General features: G+C 45.2%; 1 protein-coding gene across 1 annotated transcript in view; it reads right to left on the reverse strand.

Annotated features, from left to right (window-relative positions):
* Nucleotides 1-14,101, reverse strand: part of cep72 (centrosomal protein 72) — a 215,751-nt gene that overhangs the window by 41,514 nt on the left and 160,136 nt on the right. Inside the window, exons 9-10 of the mRNA XM_072509868.1 lie at nt 9,825-10,028; nt 658-971 (exon numbers count right to left, since the gene is read on the reverse strand). Coding sequence (XP_072365969.1) covers nt 658-971; nt 9,825-10,028 — 518 coding nt within the window. The remainder of the gene's footprint in view (nt 1-657; nt 972-9,824; nt 10,029-14,101) is intronic.

Below are 14,101 nucleotides of genomic sequence, written 5' to 3' on the forward strand. Positions count from 1 at the left end.
ATGTGTTGAACGGAAACTAGCATCCATTTAAATGCCACAGTTACAGGCATGATAATGCTTTGTGCGCACTGCCTGCTCGTAGGCAGCATTTGGTTCTGGGTGTTGAACTGCAGGATTTTCACTTCACCACTATTAGGATGCCAGCATCGGAAAGGAAAAAGCAGATAACCGTCTTCAAACAAGCACTATGAATGATAATGTCCAAAACTGGAAGCTTTCAACCAAATAATTAAGGGCCAATTTCTGAATCAAATTATCCCTGCATCCCTTAGAGAAAAATAGCTGCATTTGCGAGTTGCATCTTTTTACAACAAAGCAAAATACTGCAAAAATGAAAGCGTTGCATTTGCAATCCGGACAACACGATCAATCAGAAATGTCTGATGATTTTGGCACTCCGATTCTGCCAATCAATGTATTTAACGGAAAAACAGAAAATGCTGGAAAACACTCTGGAGGTCAAGAAGCTGTGGAGGGAGAGAAAAACAGAGTTAATGTTCAGCACTTTGGTTTTAATTTCAGGATTCCAATATCCACAGCAGTTTTCTTTCATTTTAATGCAATTAAAGCCTTTTGTTTTGTGAATTTAAGCAGCCAGCCTAAGCTCCACCTGCCCTCTCCGTCTCCAAATCACTTGCGTTGAGTATAGCAACTCACCCCACAGTCTCTGGGTCTGGTACCGTTGCTCTTCCCATCTTCCTCACCAGGTTTCTGAGGCACAGGCTGCCTTCTGACATGTAGCTCCTCTGTATGATAGTAGCGGGAGGTTGGCGCAGGCGGGACTGCTGAGGGACGCTCACCCAGTAGGTTTGACATTTCTGAAGGTTGACCATGTACTGGCCTGACAGGCTGATCCTCAGCTTTCAGCTTCTCTCCATTCACCTCATTGGCTGGCAAGGAAACAGTCAAAGTGCAAGATGTCGTCGACCTAGCAAGGTGATGCCCTGGTGCAGGAGGATTGTACGAGGAGCCTGTGGGGAATACCATAAGTTATAAACAATTTCCATTTCAGAAATGACTGGGGATGTTCCGAAATCCCCGCCTAATTGATTGTCATTGAAGTGTAGTCATTGCTGCATTGGAGGCAAATGCAGAAATGGCAATTTTCACAAAGTAAGATAAATGATCAGTCCATCTGTTTTAGTGGCATTGGTTGAGGGACCTCAAATGTTGACCAGAACAGAGGGAAGAACACCCCCTCCTCGTCTCTGAACAGTGCCATGGGATTTTGTACACCCAAATGAGAAGACTGGGTCTCAGTTTGATGAAAAATAGAACCTCTAACAGTGCATCACGCCCCCCCACCCCCAGCTCTTTTTAAAATAAGTTTAGTGTACCCAATTCATTTTTTCCAATTAAGGGGCAATTTAGCATGGCCATCCACCTACTCTGCACATCTGTGTTGTGGGGGTGAAACCCACGCAAACAAGGGGAGAATGTGCAAACTCCACACGGACAGTGACCCCAGAGCCGGAATCGAACCTGGGACCTCAGCACCATGAGGCAGCAATGCTAACCACTGCGCCACCGTGTTGCCCCTCCGCCCCTGCGGTATTAAATCAATTGCTCTCTGGCTGCTTTCTCAGCCGATATTGGAAACCAAACCAGCACAGTCTTCAAATCAAACTAGATATTGCAGAAATGATCTAGTGCCATCGCAATGACAGGCCAAGACAGTGCTGCAGAGGTCAAATGTGACCAATCAGGGTCTGTCATTTTTACATATATGTTGCCAATGCTGTGCCTCCATCAACAACACTCTGTGACAGACAGATGCCCTTTGACTGTGTGAGAGAGGAACACTCTCTTAGAGATCCCCATTAATGAAAGTGAGGGCATCAATATCACTGCGCACTCAGGTCCCCAAAGTATGCTAACGGTAAGTCAATCTTGATAGTTGAGGAAATCACAAAATACGCAGTGTGCACATTTTCGTTTTAATAATAATAATCGCTTATTGTCACAAGTAGGCTTCAATGAAGTTACTGTGAAAAGCCCTTAGTCGCCACATTCTGGCGTCTGTTCGGGGAGGCCGGTACGGGAATTGAACCCGCGCTGCTGGCATTGTTCTACATTGCAAGCCAGCTATTTAGCCCACTGTGTTAAAGAAGCCCCAAAGGACACACAATGCCATTCAAGGACGAAATGGATTAAAGCGTGGAAAGTCTCCCTGTTTTGCATAAGCAAATATGCCCTTCCACTTTTAACCAGTAATGACTTTCATTTACACAGGAAAATAGAGTCCATAATATTGGAGCAAAAGTAAGCACCAAGGCACTTCACAGAAGGGCAATCCGATAAATATGAACATCTCGGCAAAGTAGGTATTAGGAGGGATGACTGGAAACTTGGTCAAACAGGTGGTTTTAAGGAGAAGCGGTATAGTGGAGAGGCATGAGGGTTAACGATGGAGCCAGAGGGTGTTGGGAGGCCATAGTCAGTGAAAGGAAAATTTGGCAGTTAAGGGAAATGTGGGGCTGGAGCCAATGTTGTGCCTTTGTTTAAGAAGGGTAGCAAGGATAATCCAGGGAACTACAGGCCGGTGAGCCTTATGCCAGTGATAGGGAAATTACTGGAGAGAATTCTTCGAGACAAGATCTACTCCCATTTGGAAGCAAGTAGACATATTAGTGAGAGGCAGCACGGTTTTGTGAAGGGGAGGTCGTGTCTCACAAACTTGATGAGAGTTTTTCGAGGAGGTCACAAAGATGATTGATGCAGGTCGGGCAGTGGATGTTGTCATTATGGACTTCAGTAAGGCCTTTGACATGGTCCCTCATGGCAGACTGGTACAAAAGGTGACGTCACATGGGATCAGAGGTGAGCTGGCAAGGTGGATACAGAACTGGCTAAGTCATAGAAGGCAGAGTAGCAATGGAAGGGTGCTTTTCTGATTGGAAGGCTGTGACTAGTGGTATTCCGCAGGGTTCAGTGTTGGGACCTTTGCTGTTCGTATATATAAATGATTTGAAGGAAAATGTAACTGGTCTGATTAGTAAGTTTGCGGACGACACAAAGGTTGGTGGAATTGCGGATAGCGATGAGGACTGTTCGACGATACAGCAGGATTTAGATTGTTTGGAGACTTGGGCGGAGAGATGGCAGATGGAGTTTAATCCAGAGAAATGTGGGGTAATGCATTTTGGAAGGTCTAATACAGGTAGGAAATATACAGTGAATGGTAGTGTATTCTCAAGAGTATTTATAGTCAGAGAGATCTAGGTGTACAGGTCCACAGGTTACTGAAAGGGGCAACACAGGTGGAGAAGGTAGTCAAGAAGGCATACGGCATGCTTGCCTTCATTGGCCGGGGCACTGAGTATAAAAATTGGCAAGTCATGTTGCAGCTGTATAGAACCTTAGTTAGGCCACACTTGGGAGTATAGTGTTCAATTCTGGTCGCCACACTACCAGAAGGATGTGGAGGCTTTAAAGAGGGTGCAGAAGAGATTTACCAGGATGTTGCCTGGTATGGAGGGCATTAGCTATGAGGAGAGGTTGAATAAACTTGGTTTGTTCTCACTGGAATGAAGGAGTTTGAGGGGCGACCTGATAAGAGGTCTACAAAATTATGAGGGGCACAGACAGAGTGGATAGTCAGAGACTTTTTCCCAGGGTAGAGGGATCAAGTACTAGGGGGCGTAGGTTTAAGGTGCAAGGGGCAAGTTTAAGGAGATGTACGAGGCAATTATTTTTACACAGAGGGTAGTGGGTGCCTGGAGCTCGAACTCGCTGCCGGAGAAGGCGGTGGAAGCAAGGATGATAGTGACGTTTAAGGGGCATCTTGACAAATACATGAATAGGATGGGAATAGAGGGATACGGACCCCGGAAGTGTAGAAGATTTTAGTTTAGACGGACAGCATGGTCGGGCCAGGCTTGGAGAGCTGAAGGGCCTGTTCCTGTGCTGTATTTTTCTTTGTTTGGAGCAGGTCACAGAGATTGGGAGAAACTTAAAACACACAAATAAGAATTTGAAACTTAAACAGTTGTTGCACCAAGATCCAATATAATTCAGCAATGATAGAGGTAATGGGCGAGTAGAACTTTGTGTGCCATTGGACTGATATTGGGCAATAGGATTTTGGATTAACTGCAGTTTAGAAGAGTGCAGGACAGGAAACTGGTCAAGAAACACTGGAATAGTCACGTCTACAGGTGAAAAAGCAATGAATATGGGTTTCAGCAGCAGGGGAGGCATGAACAGTATTATGGAAGTGGAATTAGGCTGCCTATGTGATGGAGCTAATGTGCAGTCTGAAACTTAGTTCAAGGCTGAACAGAATGTTAAGGTTGTGAACTGAATTGTTCCGCCTGTAACAATGGAATCGGTGGCAAATGTTTAAGAAGTTTAGCGTTTAGAGGAAATCTCAGCCCAACCAAGACAAGCAGTCAGGTAAAGCAGATGCAGTGGAGGAGGCATGAGAAATGGTGGAGGTAGACCTGGGTGTTCTCAACTTAAAAGTCAACTTAAAGAGGCCCAAATGGATATTGGACCACTGGAAAATGAGGCTGGAGAACAAAGGAATGGCCGTTGAACTGAATAGGTACTGGGCATCAATCTTCACTGTGGAACACACAAGTGGCATACCAGAACTTCAAGAGTGTCAGGGGGCAGAGATGAATGTAATGGAAATCAAGAAGAGAAGGTTCTGGGGAAGCTGAAAGGTCTCTCATTGGATGAATCGCCCAGACCAGATGGACTATACCCCAGGATTCTGAAAGAGATAGCCGAGGAAATTGTGGAGGCATTGTTGGTGATCTTTCAGGAATCACTGGAGTCAGGGCTGGTCCCAGAGGACTGGTAAATGGCTAATATAACACTCCTGTTTAAGAAGGGAGGGAGGCAGAAGGTAGGAAATTATAGCTGGTTAGCCGGACTTCAGTCATTGGTAAGATTTTAGAGTCCATTATTAAGGATGAGTTTGTGGAGTACTTGGAAGTGCATAGTAAAATTGGGCTGAGTACGCACAGCTTCGTCAAGGGGAGGTCATGCCTGACAAATTGAGTAGGTAATTAGGACGTTAAGTAAAGGAGAGCCAAGTGGACATGATCTGTTTGGATTTCCAGAGGCCTTTCAGAAGGTGCCGTACAGGAGGGTGCTGAATAAGATAAGAGCCCATGGTGTTAGGGACAAGGTGCTAGCATGGATAGAGGATTGGAGAGGAACTGAATAGTTATTTTGCACCAGTCTTCACGGTGGAAGACACCAGTGGGATGCCAGAGCTCCAGGAGAACCAGGGGGAAGAGGAGAGTGCAGTGACCATTACTAAGGAGAAGGTTCTGGGGAAACTGAAAGGTCTGAAGGTGGATAAATCACTGGAACCGTATGGAGGTGGATAAAGCACCGGGACCGTATGGACTACACCCCAGGGTTCTAAAAGAGATAGCCCAGGAGATTGTGGAGGCATTGGAGGTAATCTTTCATGAATCACTGGAGGCAGGAATGGTCCCAGAGGACAGGAAAGTGGCTAATGTAACACCACTGTTTAAGAAGGGAGGTAGGCAGAAGACAGGAAATTATAGGCCGGTTAGCCAGACTTCGGTCATTGGTAAGATTTTAGAGTCCATTATTAAAGATGAGATCGCGGAGTACTTGGAAGTGCATGATAAAATAGGACTGAGTCAGCACGGCTTCGTCAAAGGGAGGTCATGTTTGACAAATCTGTTAGAGTTCTTTGAGGAAGTAACAAGGAAGTTAGACAAAGGAGAACCAGTGGACGTGATTTATTTAGATTTCCAGAAGGCCTTTGACAAGGTGCCGCATAGGAGACTGTTAAAAAAGTTAAGAGCCCATGGTGTTCAGGGTAAGATTCTGGTGTGGATAGAGGATTGGCTGACTGGCAGAAGGCAGAGAGTGGGGATAAAGGAGTCTTTTTCAGGATGGCAGCCGGTGACTAATGGTGTACCTCAGGGGTCTGTGCTGGGACCACAACTTTTCACAATATAGGTTAATGATCTGGAGGAAGGAACTGAAGGCACTGTTGCTAAATTTGGAGATGATACAAAGATCTGTAGAGGGGCAGGTAGTATTGAGGAAGCATGTGGGCTGCAGACGGACTTGGTCAGGCTAGGAGAGTGTGTAATGAAGTGACAGATGGAATACAATTTGGAAAAGTGTGAGGTTATGTACTTTGAAAGGAGAAATGGAGGCATAAATTATTTTCTAAATGGGAAGATGCTTAGGAAATCAGAAACACAAAGGGACTTGGGAGTCCTTGATCACGATTCTCTTAAGGTTAACGGGCAGGTTAAGTCGGCAGTTAGGAAGGCAAATGCAATGTTAGCATTCATGTCGAGAGGGCTAGAAGACAAGACCAGGAAGGTACTTCTGAGGCTGTATAAGGCTCTGGTCAGACCCCATTTGTGAGCAGTTTTGGGCCCCGTATCTAAGGAAGGTTGAGCTGGCCTTGGAAAGGGTCCAGAGGAGGTTCACAAGAATGATCCCTGGAATGAAGAGCTTGTCGTATGAGGAACAGTGGAGGACTCTGTGTCTGTACTCGTTGGAGTTTAGAAGAATGAGGTGGTTCTTATTGAAACTTACAGGATACTGCGTCTCCTGGATAGAGTTGACATGGAGAGGATGTTTCCACTTGTAGGATAAACTAGAAGCAGAGGACACAATCTCAGACTAAAGGGACGATCCTTTAAAGCAGAGATGAGGAGGAATTTCTTCAGCCAGATGGCAGTGAATCTGCGGAGCTCTTTGCCGCAGAATGCTGTGGAGGCCAAATCGCTGAGTGTCTTCAAGACAGAGATAGATAGGTCCTTGATCAATAAGGGATCAGGGGTTATGGGGAGAAGGCAGGAGAATGGGGATGAGAAAAATATCAGCCATGATTAATTGGCAGAGCAGACTCGATGAGCCAAGTGGCCTAATTCTGCTCCTATGTCTTATGGTCTTATGGCTGACTAACAGAAGGCAGAGAGTGGGGATAAAGGGGTCTTTTTCAGGATGGAAGCCGGTGACTAGTGGTGTTCTGCAAGCGTCAGTGTTGGGCCCACAACTATTCACGATACACGTTAATGATCTGGAAGATTGTTGTTAAGTTTGCAGATGATACAAAGATATTCAGAGGGACGAACAGTGTTGAGGCAGCTTGGAGGCTGCAGAAGGACTTGGACAGGCAGGGAGTGGACAAAGAAGTGGCAGATGGAAAGCAATGTGGGAAAGTGTGAGGTTATGAACTTTGGTAGGAAGAATAGAGGCATAGAATATTTTCTAAATGGGGAAAACCTTCAGAAATCTGATGCACAAAGGGACTTGGGAGTCCTAGTTCAGGATTCGCTTAAGGTTCTTTAAACATTTAAAGTACCCAATTCCTTTTTTACCAATTAAAGGGCCAATTTAGCGTGGCAAATCCACCTACCCTGCACATCTTTGGGTTGTGGGGGTGAGACCCATGCAGACACGGGGAGAATGTGCAAACTCCACACGGACAGTGACCCGGCGTCGTGATCGAACCCGGGTCGTCAGCGTCGTGAGGCAGTGGTGCTAACCACTGCACAACCTTTCAGCTTGAGGATTCTCTGAAGGTTAACATGCAGGTTCAGTTGGAAATTAGGAAGGCAAATGCAACGTTAGCATTTATTTTGGGAGGGCTAGAATACAAGAGCAGGAATGTACTGCTGAGGCTATATACGGTTCTGGTCAGACCCCATTTGAAATATTGCGAGCCGTATCCAAGGAAGGATGTGCTGGTTTTGGAGGGGTTTCAGGGGAGGTTCACAAGAATGATCCCAGGAATGAAGAGCTTGTCACATGAGGAGCAGTTGAGGACCCTGGTTCTGTACTCGATGGAGTTTAGAAGGATGAGGGGGCGATCTCACTGAAACTTACAGAATACTGAGAGGCCTGATAGAGTGGACATGGAGAAGATGCTTCGACTAGTAGGAGAGACTAGCACAGAGGGCACAGCCTCAAACTGAAGGGACAATGCTTTAAAACTGAGATGAGGAGGAATTTCTTCAGCCAGAGGGTGGTTAATCTGTGGAGCTCATTGCCGAAGAAGCCTGTGGAGGCCAAATCATTGAGTGTCTTTAAGACAGAGGTAGATAGGTTCTTATTAATAAGGGGATCATGTGTTACAGGGAGAAGGCAGGAGAATAGGGATGAGAAACATATCAGCCATGTTCAAATGGCGGAGCAGACTTGATGGGCCGAATGGCCTAATTCTGCTCCGTTATCTTATGGTCTAAGGTAACACAGGAATACATAAGATGGTGCTCAAATCTTAGAAAGAAATCTATTGACAGCACAAAAACATGTATACTTTGTAATAACTTTCCACCAAACAGTTAAAAGTACAGCAGTGGATAGTTACTGGCAGGGGGGTTGTGTATTTCAAACCAAAGCCCAGCAGGTGGCAGTCTTGCCAAGATATTCTTTTCTAAAAGGATCACCTAAAAAATGAATGCTGTTCCATTATAATCAGTAATGAACGAAGAATTAGGATAGCACTGTGACTTTGCTCCACCCCTAAATAAAATAAACAAAATAAAATGGGAAGGAAATAGAAGAGTGGGATCAGTTTTGAGTTCCTCGAGCAAAGAGCCACAATCAGCTCAATCTACTTTTGCATTGTAAACATCAGTGTTCAAATTGGTCTCAGGAATGACTATAATCAATTCACCACGGCCCTTTTAAGGTCCAACACATTTGCAATTATTAAACTCTGATTTGAAGTGCAGTATCTTTGCACCTGTATTTAAAATTGTCCAGAGTTTTGATTTTGCAATTTGCTAATTAGCAGACCAAAGCAAAATGCTGCGAAATCTGATCATCTGAAATAAAAACAGAAAACATCAGTAGGCAGCATTTGTTGAGAGAGAAACAACAATGTTTCAAGTCAATGGCCTGTAGCCAGAATTCGAAAAGGCTAGAGATGCGACAGGCTTTAAGCAGTTACCGAGGCAGGGAAAGGTGGGGAGGGAGGAGGAAGGACATAACGATGGGGGCCCGGTGGGTTGTTCCCACGGACACTCGAGAGGCTTAATGACAAAAGGAATGATGGCGCAGAGGTAAAAGCTTGCGCCATTGTTCCGTTTGTCAATAAATCTCTCGTCTTCAACCGTCACAAGTGACCCTTTGGTTCTTCTTCCCTCTGTGCCTGCCTAAAACCTGTTACATCTTAACTTGATCCGGCTCTGGAGAAAGGTCACTGACCCGTAACGTTAACTGTTGTTTCTCTCTCCACAGACACTGTCGAACCTGCTGAGTGTTTCGAGCATTTTCTGTGTTTACTACAGATTACCATGTTTGTCTTCACATGTCTTTCAGTGTACTGTGTGTGGTGAATGTATTACATTAACCATTCATCATGTATTTAAATGTATCAAGCTGTTGCCCATGAGGGCTCCACCTATGGGCCATTGTAAGGTATTACCTGTGATGTATCATGTTGGTGCCTTTGGGGGCTCCGCCCCTGGCTCCTCCCCTTGAGCGGAGGTATAAAGAGCAGTAGCCCTGAAGGCGGCTCCCAGTAGCAGAGCAGTCGCAGGCAGGCACTGTTCTAGTCGATTAAAGCCACAGTTTACTTCTACTCCGTGTTTCGTCTGAATTAATGGTCGCATCACAGTGTGAACTTTACATAGCTCTTTTATAAAATGTTTCATCAACTAATAATTCATAAGTCACGACCATGACGGTATAACTTGGCCCATCTCTTTCAGTCATATATTGCCCAATGACAATTAACTTAATCAACAGACTAACGGTCTGTATTCACTTGGGGACAATATGTGAACTGGTTAAAGGATTCTTTGCGTTGTTTCCTGCCTTTTGTAATTTTGTGCCGAGTTTGCGGCTTTCGGATAGTACAGTACCTGGGTGTGGGGTGAAGTGTGGGCGGGAGGTGACCCTGTGATAGGCCTCAGCCTCATCTTGAAATTTCAAGTTGGGATCCATTGGAGGGAACTCTTGGGGTTTATCATCTGCAAATGTTACTCGGCCACATCGTGCGGTGCTCTCTGTGCCACAAGAAATGGCACGGGATCGTGGAGAGGAAGCACTGGGTAGTGGTGGATATTCTAGGTGAAAAGAAACAAAAGGAAAATCTTCAGTTAAAATGTGCAGATGGTAGAATTCATTGACCAGGAAAGGTACAGGAGTCACGTTTGTCTACTCAATTAGATCATGGTTGATCTGTATTTCAACTCCATTTACCTGCCCGTACCTCACCATCCTTGCCAAATCAAGATCCATCAATCACAGGATTTGAAAGTTGCAATTGCCCCAGCCATTTGGGCAAAGGATTTCTTTTTTCCAAGGGGCAATTTAATGTGGCCAATCCACCTACCCTGCACATCTTTGGGTTGTGGGGGTGGGACCACGCAGACACTGGGAGAATGTGTAAACTCCACACGAACAGTGACCCGGGGGCGGGATCGAACCCGGGTCCTCGGTGCCGTGAGACAGCAGTGCTCACCACTGCGCCACAGGGAAGGGATTTCTAGGTTTCCACAGCACTTTGTATAAAAATGCTTCCTAAATTCACTCCAAAATAGACCGGCTTGCATCTTACGATGGCATGAGAATAGTCATTGCCGATAACAAAACAAGCTGCTGCAGTAATATAGTATATGACGAAATTATATCTTTATTCTCAAATTCAGAACTGAAAACGGTGAATATGTTTTTTGTTAATTTCTTCTGTCATTGCTTGTTCTCCAAATAGTGGTGAAGGAACTTGGTATTTCAGTGACACCAGAGGGCACTTGAGCAACATCTCAATCACAACGTTCTGGGTTAGTTCCGTCTGTAAATGCAGCATAAGGGATCAGTACTAATTGGTCCAAATTAATACCAATAATGAGCTGATGTGTAGACATTGTTATGCTCAGTGCAACAACTGAATAACATTTGAGTGAATCTATATTCACAACTGATTTTAAAATGTTCAATTGATTTCATCATAGAGCGCAAACGTGAAGAGAAATTCCAAGTCATATTCAGGAACCTGAAATGCAAATTACTTATGACTGCCAGCAGTCTAAGTTAATTAATGAATGACAGAAGCACTACATTAAAAAGTACAAATAAATCTACTGCTACTTAGGTGCCCGCTAAATCATGAACCATGTTTGACCATCCCGCTGTTATATTAATGCAGCAAAATCTCTTTTGGGAATCTTTTAATTCGAAGTTTAAATGACTGGAATGTTTCATATAATAAAAGACTGAAATAATTTATTTCATAGCATGGGTTCAGACGCAGTTCAGGCCAATGGAATGAACATAGGAACAGTAGCTACTTAACCCCTGGTGCTGGCTGCCATTCAGACGGATAGCTGATCAGAATCTCAACTCCATTTGCTCCCCTTCTCTCCATATCCCTTGATCCCCTTTCCCAACCTTTGAAAGCTCCAATTGTACCAGCATTTCAAGGAGAGGCTTCCAGGTTTCTATCCCATTTCTTGGTGTGAAGAAAGTGCATCCTAATTCCCATCCTAAATGGCCTGGCTCTAATTTTAATAATAATCTTTATTATTGTCACAAGTAGGCTTACATTAACACTGCAATGAAGTAACTGTGAAAATCCTCTAGTCGCCACATTCCAGCGGCTGTTCGGATACACTGAGGGAGAATTCAGAATGTCCAATTCACCTAACAGCACGTCTTTCGGGACTTGTGGGAGGAAACCAGAGCACCCGGAGGAAACCCACGCAGACACGGGGAGAACATGCAGACTCTGCCCAGACCATGACCCAAGTCGGGAATCGAACCCGGGTCCCGGGCGCTGTGAAGCAACAGTGCTAACCACTGTGTTACTGTGCCGCCAATTTAACAGTTTGCTCCCATCATTCCGAATTTCCCCCAACATAGGAAAAGTTCTCTGTTTTAAACATATCGAGCAGATCACCCTACAATTTTCTATACTCAAGGAAATACATGCCAGGAATATGAAAACCTGTTCTCATACTTTAATCCTCTAAGCCTGGTATTAGTGTGGTGAACCAGCATTACACCCTGTCAGAGGTCAATATATTCCTTCTGAGCGATGGTTCTCAAAACTGAATGTGGTGATGCATTTCAACACTGCAAGTGCCTTTACAACAGATTTCAAGATTAAAATGGACTGAAACACTAAATACCGATTTCTGAATCAATTTTGAGATCTAACATGCATAATATAATGTTAAGCTTCCAAGAATTGGAAAACCCAGACTTGCTACATTAATAAGTGTGAGTTGAGGGCAGCAGGAAGTAAATCATAAGTCCAGGGAATGGGAAGCAGTAGCAAGTGAGGGTTTTCAAAAAGGGTAGCATTAGATTAAAATAAAGCTGTTTCAGTGGAGAGGCTAGAGAAGCTGGGATTGCTCTCTTTAGAGCACAGGAGGTCAAAGGTAGATTTAATAGGCGTTTGGAATGATGTGGGGTCTGGTGGAGTGAATGCAATGCAAATGGGGGGGGGGGGGGGGGGGGGGGGGGTAAACCAGAGTACATGGATTTCAGATAATTGTCAAAAGAACAAGAGGAGAGATCTTTTTTAAGTAGCTAATCATGGTGATCGGAATAGCAATCTATCAGAAAGGGTGGAGGAAGTGTAGTTGACAGTAACCTTTAAAAGGTAAATTGGATATGTACTTGAAAAAGCAAACTACGCAGAGGTACAAGGAAAGAGCAGGGGAATGGAACTAATTGGGTGTTTTGTATGATTCAATGAATCGGAAATAAAAAGGCATTGTTAAAACAAAGCAATGAACAGTTGCCAAACTGACATTCTTTTTCATGATGTCCACCAGAGTTAAGGGTTGGAATTATCCACTCCCCACTGCTAAGATCGGGAATCCCAATTGTGCGGAAAATCCGCATCGGACCCAAAAAGGTATCGTCCCCGGTTCCAGACCCATCCCGTGCTGGTGGGAACATGCAAACAGCTCATATGCACTATTTTGAATGCGATTAACGTGATGGAAGCCCAAATTCCCCCTCAACCCCGCCAGTGGGAACTCCACTGGGCGGGCTTTAGTGCAAATATTGACAAGCATAGTCCTGGCGCGATGGACCCCGTGGAGGGTCAATGGGGTCAGCCCTTTGCTCATGTGCTCCTCTGGGGCTGCTAGGCTGCAGAGGGAGGGGTCCTTGTGGTTGGGTGGGCTTGCGCTGTGGGTAAGCGGCTGACCAGTGTCAAGACTGCCCTTCCAGCCCTGGGAAATCTAAATATTACTCTTGGCATGGTGATCTCAGGCAGCTTTCTGTTTAAAATCATCAGCCTTGTCTGACCTGTTTAAACTTTGAAGTGGTCTTCTCACTTTGAACTGGTCTGCCGAACAGATGATGAGCAGGTCAAGACAATTCATTTAAGATGCAAGCCAGGAAGATTTTCCCTGTCCTCACACCTGCTCCCTCAGCCCTATACATTTAAAACTGCTGCTTTTTGAAGTGTCTGAGTCTTCCAATAAAAACCCACAGCAAACACAAGGAGGAACATAACAGACATTTACAGACGCTGAAAGATGCCCTCGTACGAACGGGATATGGCGCTCGACTCATCGATCGACAGTTCCAACGCTCCACAGCACAAAACCGTACTGATCTCCTCAGAAGACAAACACGGGACATAACCGACAGAGTACCGTTCGTCGTCCAGTATTTCCCCGGAGCGGAAAAACTACGACAACTTCTTTGTAGCCTTGAACACGTCATCAATAAAGACAAACATCTTGCCACAGCTACAGCCATCCCCACACTACTTTCCTTCAAACAACCGCTCAACCTCAAACACACCATTCTTTGCAGCAAACTTCCCAGCCTTCAGGAGAACAGCAACCACACTTCTTAACCCTGCCATTGCAACCTCTGCAAAACGTGCCAGATCATCGACATGGGTACAACCATTACACGTGAGAACACCACCCACCAGGTACGCGGTACATACTCGTGCGACTCTTGCTACCTCAAATGCTGCAGGAAAGGATGTCCCGAGGCGTGGTACATTGGCGAGACCATGCATACACTGCGACAACGGATGAATGGACATCGCGCGACAATCACCAGTCAGGAGTGTTCCCTTCCAGTCCAGGAACACGTCAGCAGTCAAGGGCATTCAGCCTCTGATCTTCGGGTAAGTGTTCTCCAAGGCAGCCTTCAGGACGCGCGA

The sequence above is a fragment of the Scyliorhinus torazame genome, chromosome 6, assembly GCF_047496885.1.
Source record: "Scyliorhinus torazame isolate Kashiwa2021f chromosome 6, sScyTor2.1, whole genome shotgun sequence".
NCBI lineage: Eukaryota > Metazoa > Chordata > Chondrichthyes > Carcharhiniformes > Scyliorhinidae > Scyliorhinus > Scyliorhinus torazame.